General features: G+C 46.1%; 1 protein-coding gene across 1 annotated transcript in view; it reads left to right on the top strand.

The window, feature by feature from the left end:
* The first annotated feature begins 784 nt into the window (after window positions 1-784).
* LOC144138764 (uncharacterized) overlaps window positions 785-17,822 on the top strand; it is a 43,076-nt gene continuing 26,038 nt past the window's right edge. Inside the window, exons 1-3 of the mRNA XM_077671178.1 lie at window positions 785-1,153; window positions 5,232-5,606; window positions 6,521-6,681. Coding sequence (XP_077527304.1) covers window positions 901-1,153; window positions 5,232-5,606; window positions 6,521-6,681 — 789 coding nt within the window. The 5' untranslated portion in view covers window positions 785-900. The remainder of the gene's footprint in view (window positions 1,154-5,231; window positions 5,607-6,520; window positions 6,682-17,822) is intronic.

The following is a 17,822-nucleotide window of genomic DNA, read 5'->3' as shown; positions in this document are numbered from 1 at the left end:
TCGGAGATACCCCGGCGGTCTGTTCGGAGATACTCGGCCTTGAGGTCGTCAAAAAGTTTTTGGTCGGTGCCAGGGTATTCGTGCACCAGCATAGTAAGTCGATTAGCATGCTCAGTCCTCGTGGCGGTTGCTTCCGACGAGCGGCGTGCCGCGCCCTTCCGTTTGACATCGGAGCCGCGGTGCGCGGCAGCGGCAGCCCGGAAGCAGACGACGCGCCTCCGTTGCCATAGCAACGGGGCGTATCCGCAGAGAGCGGTGGGGTTGAGATGAAGTGCGGAAAACCTTTCCCGGGATGGGGAATCAGAGAGGTACATATTGTGTGAAATCAGGTCTCTTCGATTTGGCCTGCACTTTCTGCATGAGCTCAGAATTAGTTCAGTGCAGGCGCCGCCACTGCATAACCGGTCGTGCACTGTTGTGCACTTCCATCCAGGGAAAGCCGTGAATTCATCCTGCACTCTCTGCGCTATCGGTAAATCGAAGAGAAAGCTGCACTCGAAAATCGAAGGGGCGAGTGCTGCACCACCTGAATGAGTGCAGCGAGTGCAGCCAAGAGTTTCATACAATTATTGTATGAAATGTATGAAGGACACAAACTTGGGCTAGTTGGTACATTGCAAAAACGATAACTACAGCGCATAAAACGTCCCCGTTTTCGTTTTTCTATGTATGAAGCGTATTAAACTCCAATTAAACTCCTTGTAGGGAATGAGGCAGCGAGAAACGTATCCGAAGAAGTGCGTTGCTAAGCGCTCCGTGCTCAGGTGCGGCCAAACAAGGAAACATGTTCCAGTGTCGGCGTCGGTGCAGTGTCCTTAAACCTATCGCCATTTCACGCGGAGCCAAATATGTTCTTTGGAGGACTGTGCCCCCATTTCAGCATGCCGTAAAGTGTCGCAAATGTCAAGTTACAGCCTGCGGCCAAGCAAAAAGCAGAGAAACTACCGCCAAATGGCGCAGATTGTGGACGCCGTTGTGACGCACCGAGTGGCGCGTTTTCGCGACCGCTGCAAGCCTCCGATCGCCGAGGACATTTACGATGAGATTCTTTTGCTCATGGAGGAAAAGCTCGAGAGCGGAAAAGTGTCTAGCCTCCTCGCGGTCAGCGAGAAAGCCCGCAAATACTGGAGAACTCACGGACGAGAGTTTGTTGGTGAGTGTGTGCTTTGGTGCCGGCGCGGCGCTAAACCTAATACCTTGATCACGGGAGACTCGCTGTAGCGTCTGCTATTTAGTGCGTGCGGCGGCCACAGTATTGTTGATTTCGCGCATTAAGTGTTTTGAGGGCAACCTTAATCGTGACAGATTGCGCGCAGGAACATATCACTGAAGTGCTTCCTCACTATAGCGGGAGGCTTTATATACAAAATACCGCCGTCAGCAAGAGCGAAGGGCATGCGCCACACGCTCGATCGCGCAAGCCGTCTGCTAGTCCGGCTGTGATCTTAAAAAAAGATAATTGTCCCCTTACTCGCCCCGTTTCAGAAGTGTCAGAGATGAGTACTTTGCAGCTAAGCCCCAGGCAACCTTTATGGTATCATCACTTTTGTTAATCGCAGTTTGGTGGGTCGAGTAGCGCAAATACGACCGCAATTACCTGCGTGCGTTCTTGACGTGGAAAAAAAAAAAAAAAACTGATGTAAAGTGTAGGCGTTTAACAAAAGTGTGGCCCATTGTTTCTGCTGAATTCTTGCTCGATTTACTTTGTGTCTTGCTAACATGTATCGTCGCTCAGAATAAATTCGTTAGCTTGCAGGACTTGCCACACCCCTCGTCACCCTGAAATGAAGATTGTAAGGGATATGCCAAAAAAAAAAAAAAAAAAAAAAAAGAACGATTACGACATGCAGTTGTGTCGCGGAAATTGTTCGTAGGACATAAATTTTCGCTGTGCAAAGTTGATGCTTCGAGTGAACAACTGAAACGACTGAGTGGACAACCCTCCAATATCCTAACGTCGGGATGGTGAGGAATTTGATGGAATTTTGTTTATTACAAATGTTTGTTCAAACCAAATTCGCTCCGCAAATTCACCTTTACTGTGTAGACAGGAAAAGACAAAGTTGCTCTGAGCAGCTATAGGTGCAAGATGACCAGGTGTAGCAAACGAGATTTGCGTTTGCTCTAAAAATGTATTCCTTCACATTTCTTTGGCTGATTCGGCCGAGATGGGTTGATTAGAAACTCACAAATGACTTCTATTAGATTGAAAAAAAGGTTGTTACGTACCAGTGGTGCGAATGACACTGCTTACTCTCGATGCAGATTGTCAAACACCCTCAACAGCTGCTTGCATTCAACGAAGACTTTCAGTGAGTGCTGATTACGGCCTCTCCAAAATAGCTTCCAATTGTGTTGATAAATCCGACATTAGAAAAATTACCATCCGTTCCTAAACAAAGTTGAGAGATGTATGGAAACTTCCTCACATCAAAACTGCGTCAAAAGTGGATGAAAACTGTCGCCAAAAGTGCATCAAAGACTTCGCTAAAAGTGCGTTCAATCGATCGTCAAACCTTCAAAAACATAAATCGCAAACGCAGAACGAGCCATTTTCGATGATTTTTTTGTGCACTAAGCAAATGCATCTATGAACGATCTAAACATATACCAATAGATGGTTTATGAGATAAAGGTACACATTGTACTCGTTCTTCATGATCGATGCGTGTATCGTCTTATCTAGAAGCGCTCCTTTTTTTGCGATTTTCAAGTAACAGTTTTGACACATTGGAAGCCCACTTTCGCGCACGCACTGTGTGTCCAGAGATTTTGTCAGAGCTTTCCAGTCGACCAACCAGTCTATTAGGAAATGCATTAGTTTTTTGACGGAATGGGATCCCACTAAGAAAGTGTTCGCTTTATAAATTTGGCCCTATATCCTCTTGTGTCATGGCAAATGATGCCGTGAATGTGCTAGCAAAGCTTGGTGTGTCATTTGTATTGGGAACAAAGTGATGCAACTGCTGTTGCCATTTTCTTCCTCATTTATAAACATTTTCCTCTTGCAGGCCATTGAGTAAAGTAGGTGTGTTGTGGGGAACTCTGACTCGGAGATAGACGTGGAATCTTGTCCTGGTTGACCGTTGCACATCATGAACTCGTGTTATGAATACATACATCTTTGCTGTGGTGCGAGCAACATCCCAAGCTAACAAAATTGTGCGATTCCCCGTGGTATATCCGTTAGAAGGCAAGAATGTGTGCGTAGAATTACAGGCTTATTTAGTCGTTTGGAGGCTACTGGATGCAAAACTAACACTTTTGACGTTAATTTTGTGCCAAGTTGTAAAAGTGACACTTCTTCTAGAGGCCACCCCTGTCTTTAAACATATGTGCCGTTGGTTAAATTGCTTTCTCTTCACTGCCCTGGCAGTTTTAAACAGGATGTCGTGAGAACTCACTGGGAAGGTCCGAGTGATTCATGAATGCATGAGAAATGTTTCCTACGCAATCTCTAGGCTCAGGAGATAAAGTGAGTAGGATAGCAGGGAAGCCACTGCTTGTTAGATTGCAAGCAAATCTGCTTGCACCATATCTGGCAGAAATTTTCAAAGTACATGCTTTTTTTTTCCCTGTGGAAACTTCTGAAAGAAAAGCTCGCACCTTTTGTATATACATTTTAAAACAGGAATTTATTTCAATTAGGGCTTGACAGCACCATATCTTGCCTGCAAAGCATCACAGCAGCTGGAGGCACAGCCTCAGTTCACAAACTTAGTGTTTGTCTACAGTAAGCAAAGAAATAGTGAAGGAAATTTCAGGCTCGATTCCGCTTTGGAAGGGACGGGTTAGAAAGTGGTCCCAACATACTTAGAATATAAATAAGTGTTCTGAGAGGACAAAACTGCCTCCATTTCTTTGATTAGTGAAACCTTTCCATTTTATTCATTTATTTATTTGTTTATCCACATCACCTCTTATGGCATTACAGTGGCATTACATTGCTGGCATTCTATTAAAGGGAATCCTTTACCCTGGCTGATACATACTGCTGGACAAATTAATCATTAAAGGGACCCTGCAACACGTGCAATATACACTTTCACTCTTTCCTGTGTGTCCGAAGCACTGCGAAAGATGCAGTTATCGACAGCATAGAGTGGCGCTGTGTGATTAGACGCAGATATGCCTTCTATTTGTGCTTTGCCTTTTTGGCTTTCTTTCTAAGGTGGCTATTGAATGCGTTCATTGCTCCAACCGAAGGAAAGCCGGCGAATAGCCGCTACAATGCTGTAGGGACGTAATTCCAGCGGTCGAAGAACGTTAAGACTACGAAAGAGAGAAAAAATCTTTCGAGCAAGTTTCTAAGTTATTTGACGGGCGTAGAGCCGTAATTTTTGGTTGAGGTATGTTGCGACCCTCAAAGTACTGGATTTGTTGGTTGACTACGTTATGCAAGCATTTCAGATTTCGAAAAAAAAAAAACAACGAAAAAGCATTGCAAAGTTTGTTTAATAGTCATTAGCTTCTGTGCAAGCCTCACAGATGAGAGAAACGAACTTGCGTAGAGCCAGCCTAGCTCTTATTATATATGAAAAAATGCAATCAGAAACCGTCTCCGACAACTGTTGATGCAATTCCGTAAGCACGTTCTTACTGTTGTGAGGCACATTTGTGTGGGTAAACCACTGCCTCCTCCTCATCCTTCATCTCTTCCCCTAGTCTCTTCCGCAACCTTTCCACTCAGTCCATCCTCTCCAGTTGAGAAGTCGATGCTGCAACATCAAGAAACGGTCTAACAAATGCCGAGAGACCGTAAAGGGGCCAAGTAGCATGAAAAATGAAGTTGGATCAGGCGTGGGGAGCAGGGGAGCAACAAGGGATGAACCACAGAATTAACAGAATGAATATGGACAATAGATAAACCATCCATTAAATGCAATGGCTACCAGCGGGCTGTAATTGATGTAGGGGAAGACCAGGTACTCAAAGGAGCTATGAACTTTAAAAAGACTTGGGGGCAAGGAATGGATTTGGCAAACTCATGAGCAGCTGGAAATTTTTAGGAGAGGCCTTCATCTTGCAATGGACACAATCGGGCTGATGATGATGATGTTGGTGGTACCAATAACGAAATGGAACATTGGAGAAGAGAGAGACCTGGGTGGAGGAGTGAGGTGATTTGGAGCCTCAGATCAAGTTGCATGATTCCGAGTAATAGTGGTTGGAATTGAGTGTCGACAGGCTGCCTTGATGTTGATGTCAATAACGTTGCCCCCCGGCTGCAGACCTGGTGGACCTGCAGGAGCAGCTGGGCCGCCCGTCCAAGGGCATCCTGCTGAGCAATGGCCGGGCACTGCTGTCCGAGTCGCTGGCCGAGGAAGTGGTGGTGCGCTATGTGGCCGAGCGGGGCCCGCACAGCGTGCAGCGGGACATGCAGTCCCTGTTCGAGCTGCCCCTGCCCCTGATCCAGGCGCACGTTCAGCGGTCGGCCAATGTGCGGCTCGCCAAGGACCGCCGGTACATGCGGCTCAAGTTCGAGGAGCGCATGACCGAGCTGCGGCAGCAGGCCCTGGCCGACGCCAAGGCCAACATGAGCAACGGCAATGGGTCGGCCACGGGGACGTCTTCCTCAGCCAACGGGGGCGGCAGCATGCCCACAGGTACGCAGAACTACCGTCCAATTGATTGATTGATTGATTGATTGTGGGGTTGAAAGTGCTGAAGATACGTCTGGGCCATGAGGCGCACCGTACTGGAGGGATCCAGATTAATATTCTGACCACCCAGTGGTCTTTAACGTGCATTGAAGTCTTGACAAACGGCTGTTTTCTCTCTTTGCCTACATTGGAAAAGCTTGCTGTCGCCTGGCCAGAACTGATGTGTATTTGTCGGACCAATGCAGACAAGTTATCTAGATGCAGACATGCAAAATGCGGACAGACATCTCCTTTTAGACAATTTGTCTAGGGGGATGCAGAAAAGACTTGAGTGCTAGGTAGAATGAGACGTATGCTGGGCTCTAGGCGGGAGTTTGGCTTGCAGACATGTAAAGCACAAAATTTAGACGAAGGACGAAAGATGACAACAAGCGCTCGTTTCTGTTGACCTCCTTTGTTCTTTGTCTCAATTTTTATGCTTTGCGTGTTGGGAATGGAGTACCAAATCACCCAAAAGTCTGTCTTAAAGAGTTTCACTGTGTGTACATGTGTGCAGGATGGCAACCTGATTATCATCATCATAGATATCATCATAAGTAGGGTATAGCCCAGAGGAATCTTTACCTAAAGAGTAGCTTTTTATATCAGATAGCCCCTGGGCTCTTCACAAGGCCTCATTTTTAAAGTGAGAACATTGAATGCCCCGTTGAGCGAAAAAGCTAATGTCAGCAGCATCCTAAGCAACAAAACCACCAGCAACAGAATTGGAAATTGCATGGAAAAAACAGGACAATTGAGGCAATTTGATGGGAATCACCTCTATTAGGCCCCTTGGATAAAAAACTACACTCAGCAGGGCAGTTCTCACTGCCATGGCTGCAACTCTTACGCTGCCTTCTCCCATCCTGTTCCACCAGGGGCCCAGGCCGGAGGCAGCGGCACAGAGCTTCCCGTGCTGCTGATCAAGCCGATGCCCAAGCGCAAAGCCAAGCCAAAGAGCCAGGAGCAGAGGGCGCGAGACGCAGCCACAGCCACCCGGCCGGTCGTGCAAGTGCCGGTGCCTGTCACTTCCTGGCAGGTCAGCTGATTGGTTTGTTTTGGGTGGCACACATTCTATTTGTTTACTGTCAGTGCTAGCTTTGTTATTGACAGTGCATCACAGCAACAATGAAAGGGCTTGAGGAAACTGCACATCAGTTGGTCGAATTCTAGAGCACACTTATTACTTGTGTTAAGAGCAAAGGAAAAAATTAGACAAGTAAATAAGCAAAGAACGAAGGAAAAATATCACAATACAGTGTAGACCATTTATAACGTAACCGCTTAAAGTGCGGGACCGGATATAACGCGGGTTTTTGCCGCCACCGGTTTGCCTCCCATTACAACTCAATGCATAAGCATACCGCTTATGATGAGGTTGGCCGAAGCACAATACCGTTTATAGTGTGGTTTTTCGGCGGGTCTGCTGATTGACAAGCGCAGCTGAGGCATCGTTTTAGGGTAGCAAAACAAAAAAGGATGAAATCGGCCATCTGACGAAGCGTGCACCCCTTGCCCTCCTCTAACGTAGACACCCAAAGTGAAAGAAATGGGCACCCTTTAGTTCGTGTGTACGTGATAACCACAACTGTCCTTGCTTGATGCACCTCGGATGATAGCGACAGACTCCCCATCCGCGCGCAGCAAATTGTTTTTATTAATCGTAAACCGCACGGCCCGTTTTCGCGCACGACTCGTGCACATTGGCGGTGCGCGTGAGTTTTTTTGGTTTTTTTTCGTGCTCGTGTCGATGATTCTGCGCTCGCCGTGGCTTCTTCGCATGTCAGAGGAAGGAGCCTGACAACTTGCACCAATGGGGAGACGCGTACCTAATAGCGGGAGATTCGAAGCGCTCTGAGCAGCTGGCTGGCTGCGCCAGAGATGTTTAGGCTTACAACCGCGGTATTTTTTTATGGGCGCTTTCTCAAGCAGCATGGATGGCAGTTTATATTTCACTTTTCGCCCACATTATTAGCTCTTTTCTTGCATGAGCATCTTCGCTTGCACCCCGTGCGGCATTTCAGAAAGCGGTTAGTAGCAGTCGCTGGAACTGCCTGCACCGCTTCACGGCCAATGCTGACGCCATGGTGCCATCTCTTACCGCGCCGCCCACACCACACCAGTTGTATCCGCGCTGGCGTGCACTGCACATTTTCACGATACCAAATCTACCACGCGGTTCACGCCTTAGAACATTGTGCAGATAAGCCACCGCTCTTTCCCTTTCCGAACATGCGAGCCGCGCGAAGCCGAAGATTTCCACCACCAGTATGTTGTGCTGTTAAGCAGCTGCCTTCGGCATCGTGAACACAAGGTGGGCTAAAAAAAAATCCTGCTGGCATTCACGTCTATCGGAATCTGTTCATAGACGCTAAAAACGCAGGACAAAGTGCACAGCATATGGATTGATCTATATATTGCAAACGGATAAATCACTGCTACATAGGAAGCATGCTACCGATGCCAATTGCGCACATTTGTACATGGCGGTTGGTTCAAAATAACATTGTCAAACATTGCAAGTTTCATGGAGCAAAATTTTAGCATGCATTGATTATTTGGGTTCTATTTCTTGAAGGAGGGTAAGTTCTGTAATAAGCCCTTGTAATGTTAAAAGCTGCCCTAATAGTCATGCAAAATCTAGGCCCATCTACAGACAACCTTCTAGAGGTACAAATTGGGAGGCGTATTTATTTATTTATTTATTTTTCTATGTGTTTGTTTGTTTATTTATGATACCGTACAGGCTCAAAGGGAGCATTGAGTAAAGGGGTCCCAAACAAAATAACAACAGGGGGGTGATCAACAACAACGAAAGTACACAGAAAGTAATACAGAATGATAACTGAAATATAAGCGACAAAACCAGGTGCATCAACTTTCACACAAAATAAACAATAATGGAAACACTTGCGGAAACGGAAACACAGAAAAATGGGAAAACGAAAAAACTTAAAGGTACATCAGGGGCAAGACACAGTTAGGAAACACAATCGAAAGGCCTAGGTGTACAACACACACACACATACACCTGAAATATATATTGCCAGACATACAAAGGCTAACAAAAACTGTGAGACCACCACAAATATGACAACAACAAAAATGAGCGTGCATGTACCGTAAAATCCCGAGAGATGCCCCACCCCCGAAAGATAACCCACCCCTGTTTTTGGCACAATTTTCCAATTTTTTCAAAAACACCGAACGATAACCCACCCCTGACACTAGCATCATCCCAGCCGGGGATGACGCCCGGGGAAACGAGGTTAGCTAGCGTGGGTAGGGTGAGATAACAGGTCACAGGTCACAGGAACCTGAAAAGGTGCGGTATTTCAACAGCCCTCGATGGATAAGAAGACTCAGAGCTTCATGAGCGGCTCGTTTCGGCGATCCCTCCTTCTGCTGCCTGCCAACCGCGTCCAACTCCGTGCGTGAGGAGGTGGTCGACCTTTTGTTTGACAGTGAGAGCGACTGTTTGTTCGACGGTTTTGACGACGAATGAATACAGTGCTAATAAACGCGTGTTCGCTCTTTGGGTGTGACACATTTCTCATCTTTTTTTACTGCACACCGAAAGTTAGCCCACGTCATATTTTCACTCGATTTGCTCTTGATCTTAGGTGGGCTATCTCTCGGGATTTTACGGTAGGCAAGTTGGCAGAGCTGCGCAAACATCAGTGGGAAAAAAAGTGATATCGGTGCTATGAAAAATGGTTGCACACATGTTCGTGAAATGAAGCCGAATCTGTGATAGAAGCGGTACAGTCATTCAATCGGGAAGATCGCTCCACATTGATATGGCCTTACGAAGTGCTGATGAGTTGAATGCCCTTATTTTTCTGTAGATATGAGTGAAGTTATGGTAATTGTGTAAGCGTGTGGACACGCAGAATGGTGTTGTTAGGGGTAGTGAAGAAAGCCTGGTACTATGAATATATTTATGTAGAAAGCATAACAGGGCAATCGAGCGGTGAATATGTAATGGCGGCATTGGTTGTTGTTGTTTTAACATTGTTCGCTGTATTTAGAACTGTAATTACTAAAGATCAACCGGGCTGCTCTACAGAACGTGTTTTTTCAAGTTGACACCTTTGTTCCCCTGGCAAAATCTATAGCAATATGTAAAAAGAACATAGCAGAACAGTGATAATGGTTTAGTGTAGTGCAAATACAAGAGACATGGAAGAAACAAAATGGCTGCGTATCTGCTCCTTTGTTGCAAATGTTGATGGAAGACAACAGTCGACTGGCGCCCCTGCCAAGTAAAGGACTCCCTTGTCTTTCCTGCTCACCTCTCATGCTGTTCCTCTCCCGTCTCGTTCCTCCCAAGATAACACGCTAGAGGTTTGCTCGAGTCAATTTAAATTTACCACATTCCACTGCTTCAAGTTGGGTGCCTCGATGCCAGCGCTGCCGCATGGCGGAGACTCGCGTGAATCCAGGCACCGTACTCCAACGTTTATAAACCAGGTTGGCCTACTCCATGTTCGTTCCAAGCAGAATGCGGAACCAGAGTCCTTCAATGATTCTCTATTCATGAAACTCCCGGCCAAGTTTTGCACGGGTACAAAGGCTACCGCGAGGGGCGCCACCGCAGATCGGAGGGCATCGGGCGGCCGCCACTGCTTTGTAGCCAGACCGGCAGGCAGGAACGCAGTAGTAGCATGCCCGTTCGCAGCAAATTTTTTCGCCGCTCACAAAATGATAAGTACATTTGAGCGGCCCACGACACGTAAAGCGAAAGCGAACTACTGATAAGGCGGCGAGTGTCTGTTTTATCTTACTGCGTGGTCCGTTCCCTGCCAAACACACTCTGACCACACCCCCGGCTGCCCTCCGATCAACACCAGCGCCGCGGCGCGGCAGCGAACGAAGCTCTCCCATAGCGTGACGGCGAAGTTTCATGACCAGAAAGGAATTGAAGGACTCTGGCGGAACCTATCTAGTGGAACCTTTCGTTACTGTTGCCGTTTGGTTTCTTAAGATGCTGCCAGAAGTTACAATGGCGTGGGCAAAATGCAGGCGACGGAATAATTTTTTTGTAGTATTTTATTTGCTATCGCAAAAGCCAAGCATCCATAATTTTTTTTAATAAAGGGACACTGCAAATAGCACTCATGTATTGATTTTCGACCGCATATTTGCGTAATCGCTTGTTCTTGTTCAACAATGTTGACAAGTATGAACATTGCCAGACGTTTGGATTTGGCTGTGGCCGCTATTGCGCAGCTTCTGTTTCACTTTGGCCGGCTGGCTGGATCGAGTCACAGACAGACATACGGACAGACAGACCAAAATTTCTGCGTTTAAGCAGCCCAAGAAAGACTATCGTCTTTAAAAAGAGGATGGGTACTGATGGAGATTTTTGGCAGCTCTGCAAGGAATTCTAACTAAATACGATTTTATTTTATGCTCTAATTTCCTTCCAAGATAGCCGAGAATTCCTAGGACTCGTAGAAAACGCTCTTTTGCTGCTTATAAAAGTGGAGCATCGCCGCGGTCAGCGAGCTTTGAAGGTGCGTGCGCCACGCGAACCGATGTCGACCACAACGATGTTTGAATTGCCCGCGCCAGCGGAAGTGGATCGTTGCGCGAGGCATTTCCGCCGATAGCAGACGACGCATATCAGTGTGCCGCCACAGTGGGGAATCTTCGTTACGGGTCTCTATCACGGGACTACAAATTAATTTCAGAAAAACAACTTTCAGCGAGTCTCCTTTTAAAATCACTTTTTTACCATTTTCTGTCGGTAGCGTTGTAAAGTGCAGTGATAAAAAGAAAACATAAAACGCGCGCAGTTTTTTCAGCAGAAAACAGTCGTCGGAGGTATCGGAGGTGAAAACACCACCGATTGTCGTCGCTCATTAAAATTCGTACGCACTTATGCCATCAGCTCCCGTCCTTCTCTGGGGCGCCTCATCTGCAATACATTTCGCTTCTATCAGCATCATGAAGTGCGGCGATGCGGCTCGCGAAAATCCGCACCGCGAACAGCTGACAATCGCACGAGCGCGAGTGCGGCGAAGTCTCGCATTGTTGCGCGAGTACGCGCTTGTTTACGTAGTGAAACTTTTATAGTTCGCCGCTACAATACCAGTAATAGCTGTCATGCCATCCGAAGCTCCCGAAGATGTGCCCGAAAAGGTAAAGTTTGGCGCGCGTGCGTTTTGTCGCCCGCGCGGGCGCTACAGCGGGGGTCAACTTGGGCACCGGACTCCAGAGTAACTCCGTGCGATAAGGAGTATAGCGGAACGCTTGGCATGGGATAACAGCTATTAGTTAACGGCATCTTGTCGACGCTTTTGGGCAACGCAGTTACCGATCGAAGCTACATCGACCCGCACTCTACGTACGCTTTCGCGTGCAGCTTAATTGCTTGAATGTACGCATGTTGTGCGACGCCGCGGCAGCATCGCCGGTGATTGCGTTTTTTCTCGGCGAGGTAGATATGTCGAGATAAGAACGGCATGAGCGGTGAGGCTGCTTAGAAAGAAACGAACAACGCAGGCGGCAGCCGCAGCGTTATCTTTCCGTCCCAGTTTATCGGAGTACCATTGCTGATATATGCACATTAGTATATCTCCTTGGAGCGGCATCGGGGATGTGCAGTGCGGCAACTGTAAAAAGAGCGCTGTAAAACATGCTTTTAAAACGTGGGGATTTTGACCACCTGACGAATTACCGCAAATATGTCGTGCTGATTTGCAGCAAGGTTTCATTGGGTCATTTCAGATAAGATCGAACAAAGCATGGCTGGTCGACCTCTTCAATTTGCTTGAAATTTTTTTACCTCATTCCCGCATGTATGTAATGTGCGGATTCACAAATATTTTCGGCGGAAAAAATTTTGGCCGGCTGAAAAAAAATTTGGAACCCACCCGCGGGGACCCCGGCCGCTACTTGCCCATGCGCCGCGGCCAAATTTAGCGGCGTCTACCAAGAAATATACTGATCAGGCGAGAACGGTAATTTTTATGCTTAATCTACGCCTGGTGTACATTGCGTGCCCGAAATATCGTCGGCTAAAAAAACATATATTTTTTAAAATAAATTTCCAAATCTTGCTCAGAGCGCATTTTGTTGTGTACTTTGCGGGCCAGTATTATCGTAAGTAATGGAGCTAGAGCGTTCAAATTTGAGTGAGGGCTGTTCCTTGCAAGCACAAATAAGGGCCGTAAATATCGTGTCTGTGCACACTACGGTTAAAAAGTAAATGGCGCACAAGTGTGACGAAAAAACTAAAACACTCCGAGTTCAGAGGCTTATTAAAAAAAAAAAACACTTCTTCGATTTTGCTGAAATTCTCCCCAGATGTTCACCTGTGCATGTACTTCAATGATCATTAAAAACATGTTGCATCATTTTGTTCCTGACGCGCATACAGCGCGAGGAAAAAGCCTGGTCGGCCAGGTCTTCACAAGATCCTGAGACACGAAACAGTGAGAGCAACTTCCAGTGAATGTGCAGACGTTTGATAATTGTTTTTGGACCAAAGGCAAACTATTACTTATATATAGCATTACAGAGAATTCAGAAGTGAAACTGAAATTTTTATGTGAATTTTGGAAAGAAAATAAACAATCTGCGCACCGCTAAACGTGTACTCTTCGAAGAAAAAACGGAGGAACTCCAGATTCACGCGCATTAAAAAAAAAACGCTTCTTAGAGTTTTATGAAGCTTACCACGGATATTTTCCTCTAAACGCACTTGTGTGAGCCATAGAAATATCGTGCGTCATTCTAAGCACAGCGCGGAAACAGTCATGCGGTGGCGAAACCGCTGCAATGTATGGTGGTAAAACTCGCAATTTGAAGGTCTTCGGGTCTATTTTTATAGCTTCCTCTAGATTTCTCCAACCACGGTCACTCTTTGTCTTACATTATCAACGCTCTTTTTTTGTGCGCACTGCTGCCGTGATGCGGTATATTTGGTTCATAAGATCAGCTATTTGACAAGGTGCACGCAGTCTTGTTTTTTAACTCGCCCGGACGTAACTTTCGTTCGCCTGAAATCAAAGGTTCAACGGAAGCCCGTCCGGTCGGCAGCACACATGGCAAGTATTAAAAACGGACATCGGCCACACACGACCCTGGCGCGGGTAACGTCTCCATGGATCCAGGTAGCGCGCCCCTCTTCGGTCCTCCTCCGGACACACTGGTTCAGTTACCGAATTAGCGACCAAACAGGAAGGCAAACGCCCTTGAGCCCGGTGGGGTCCGGGACGACACATGTGGGATCTTCATTTTTGAGTTTGAGTCGAGTTTCTGGGCTTTTTCAACCGTATGCGGCGGCGGGGACTTGGCTGACAGAAAGAGCGAAAGAGGGGACTGGAAGAAAAGGTGCTGCATGCGTTCGAACGGTTACAAGTTTTCACTTCTGTCACACTGGGAGAGTGCCTTGCGCTGCCTCCCCGCTATTTGACTACGGTCGCATTTTAATCTTCATTTCATCACTTTTTATTATTCCTTTTAGTATTCTGATTTTATTATTCTTTTTGTATATATTTAGCTTGTTACTCAGTCTCTTTTGTCATAGTTTTGTGGTTGCAAGCGATGATGTCTGCCATGACTGTCCGCATGCCTGCTTGGGTTTAGAAAAAATCAGGGTGTGGGTAGACGACAATCTCCCACTCTACTCCAAGGTGACTTATGTGAGTGACGGAGCTGCCAGTCACTTTAAAAACAGGTACCAGCTTCATGAGTTGCGAAAGAGCGATGTGCCTGAAACGCAATGAATATTCTCCGCAACAGAGCACGGAAAGAATGCCTGCGACGGAGTTGGGGGAATCGTCCAACACCAGGCGACACTTTGCAACCTAAGAGAACCACTAAGAAATGCGATTCAGACGGCAAAAGACATGGTAACTGTGTTGTCTGAGAAGATCAAGGGCGTTCACTTCATATACCTCAAGGGGAACGAAGTTTCCAGCTATCGCGAAACAAAAAAGGAAGAATGGCGAACAGTGCGTGCCTTTCCCGACATACAGTCCTGGCACGTGTGGCGTGTAAGGAAGTCATCAGAAGCAGATATATGCGAACTATAAGAAGCGAGGACTGTTTGTGCCCCTTTGAGGAAACTGTGAACATTGATGCAGCAAGCAATGTGTAAATAAACAGCTAGTAGCTGCACGGTATTAATGGGGTGCCGATGGAACTCTGTCATGTCAAACGTTGACTTCGTTAGTGTCACTTGGCTATTCTATTCTCCTTAACTCAGAAGATATTCTGCCCTTTCTACAAAATAAATTATGGAAATCTGCAGAAAGTCACAATCGTCGTTTTATGTCTCAGCTCCTTGTCACGAGCATGCTTGACAAGGCTCTTTCGCTTTTCAGTGATCAAAATGATGCGAATTTTTTTAATGGCTCACGCAATTAAATTATGAGGTAAATATCCGTGGAAAGCTTCATAAAACTCGAAGGAGCGTTTTTTTTTAAATGCGCGTGAATCTGGAGTTCCTCCGTTTTTTCTTCGAAGAGTACACGTTTAGCGGTGCGCAGATTGTTTATTTTCTTTCCAAAATTCACATAAAAATTTCAGTTTCACTTCTGAATTCTCTGTAATGCTATATATAAGTAATAGTTTGCCTTTGGTACAAAAACAATTATCAAACGTCTGCACATTCACTGGAAGTTGCTCTCACTGTTTCGTGTCTCAGGATCTTGTGAAGACCTGGCCGACCAGGCTTTTTCCTCGCGCTGTAGGCGCGTCAGGAACAAAATGATGCAACATGTTTTTAATGATCATTGAAGTACATGCACAGGTGAACATCTGGGGAGAATTTCAGCAAAATCAAAGAAGTGTTTTTTTTTTAATAAGCCTCTGAACTCGGAGTGTTTTAGTTTTTTCGTCACACTTGTGCGCCATTTACTTTTTAACCGTAGTGTGCACAGCCACGATATTTACGGCCCTTATTTGTGCTTGCCAGGAACAGCCCTCACTCAAATTTGAACGCTCTAGCTCCATTACTTACGATAATACTGGCCCGCAAAGTACACAACAAAATGCGCTCTGAGCAAGATTTGGAAATTTATTTTAAAAAATATATGTTTTTTTAGCCGACGATATTTCGGGCACGCAATGTACACCAGGCGTAGATTAAGCATAAAAATTACCGTTCTCGCCTGATCAGTATATTTCTTGGTAGACGCCGCTAAATTTGGCCGCGGCGCATGGGCAAGTAGCGGCCGGGGTCCCCGCGGGTGGGTTCCAAATTTTTTTTCAGCCGGCCAAAATTTTTTCCGCCGAAAATATTTGTGAATCCGCACATTACATACATGCGGGAATGAGGTAAAAAAATTTCAAGCAAATTGAAGAGGTCGACCAGCCATGCTTTGTTCGATCTTATCTGAAATGACCCCATTGTAGTCTTGGAAACACTCATCTCATCCTAGTTTGTGGTGAACACGTACCCTTCTTGCTTGTACATGCTCATTTGTATAGGGTAAACACACTTGCAGTCTTCTAGATTCCACCTTGTGGGCAGTGTGGCGTCGTAGTTGACGTCAACCAAGTACGCGAGCGGCATGCTGCAAGGGGATAGTCGCTTTTATCTGCGCCTTTGTTGGATGAGGATAAAAAACATGCAAATTGGCTGAACAGACTCTCAAACCATTCTTGCATTGGCGAATTCAACGATAATAATGTAAAAAGATAGAGGACAATATTCTTTGCCCTTTACATGACCTGTAAGAGGTCTTCTGAAGTGCATTTTAAACCATTGAGATTGGAGGCGGCATTTTGCAGTATCTCACACGCTGATACCAGTGTTAGCGTTTTTTCTTTTCTGATGACATTGCAAAATAAGAAGAAAAACAAACAGCAAGCAGTGGCTGGTGGTGCCACCCATCAATAATAGTTTAGGCAATCAGCCGCTTGCTACTAAGAAAAATAAAAAAAATAAAGGAAGGTCGCAGTAACGCACAAGACTTCGAGAGTAGTGAAGCTGTACGCAACCTTCACGACCATCACGAAGGTTTAAGTCCACGATTGCAGCCGATCTTGTCTTCTTTGCTGCCGCAACGACCTTCACTCCATGATTGTTGATATAAGTGTGAGCTTCTTTCATTTTTTTGCAAGTGGTAATCATTGGACATCACCTTGGAGGGGTGTACGCTATGACGTGTCTTTCTCATTTCGGGCACATAGCAACCAATTACGGCGAACACTGGGTTTTTTTGGCCAATCTTGGCCAATCTCTCTAAGTTTGTATGCTTGGTTTGACAAACATACGCAGGGGACGCTGGGCGGCCGTCGTGAGGCATGCACACACGAGCGCCAGGCATGTTATTGGTTTTGTTAACTGCTAGGCAGTCGCCACTAGGCCCGCTCTCGGGTGCGCTTGATCGGCAATTTCTTGGTATTTTTGACTGCGAGCGCGAAGAATTACGATTTGCTAAACACGCTTGCTGTTAAACAGACTTATGGGTTTACAAAATCACATAGGTGGCCCTTGAGTGTTTGTTGGATGGCATCGCTTGTATACTGGAATGCACTTCGAAATTGACACTTCACCACATTTCTACTGCTGGGCCCGTTTGCCCGACCGCGATAAGTGTGGGAATAAGTTCTCAACTACGACTTTAGCGCTGTTAGGCAATAATTCGTTTGCCCGAAGCGGATACAAACGCTCGGTTAAGGTAGCGTTTTCGTCGGGTTTTCTGGCAACCTGCTTAATTGCCATGGCCGACTTCGACTTATTGGCGCTTAATTCATAAGCGGGAACTTAATCGGGAACTTATGCGTGTGGGCAAACAGGCCCTGGTGTCAATTTTGCCTAATGATGTGAAATTTAAATTATTATTGTGTTATTTTATGGTTTGTTGCGACATAACATGCTTACCTGCTTGGCAGGATTCAGGTGTATGTATTACTAAAGACTAGTTATTTAACGTAAAAGAAAAAAAATACGTATTTCTACTTCAGTATGTTGGAGAGGAGGAGGAGGAGGAATGCCTTGTTCGGAAGGAAAGACTAGACCCATTTTGAGAGCGGGATTCTGTGGTGGTTGAAGACCAGAAGCCGGACATGTGTTTCTGAGGGTGTAGGTGTGGTGTGGTGTTCATGTTTCAATCTGAGCTAAATGCAGTTCAAATGGAGAGGTTGTTGACACAGAGCATTGGCCGGCGAAAGAAGCAGACTCACAGCTCTGCACTGCTCGTGCAAAGACTGTTGTTC

Source organism: Haemaphysalis longicornis, unplaced genomic scaffold (genome assembly GCF_048455015.1).
Source record: "Haemaphysalis longicornis isolate Haplotype H1 unplaced genomic scaffold, Haemaphysalis longicornis Haplotype H1 scaffold_5, whole genome shotgun sequence".
Taxonomy (NCBI): Eukaryota; Metazoa; Arthropoda; class Arachnida; order Ixodida; family Ixodidae; genus Haemaphysalis; species Haemaphysalis longicornis.
This window is presented reverse-complemented; position numbering and strand designations above follow the sequence as displayed.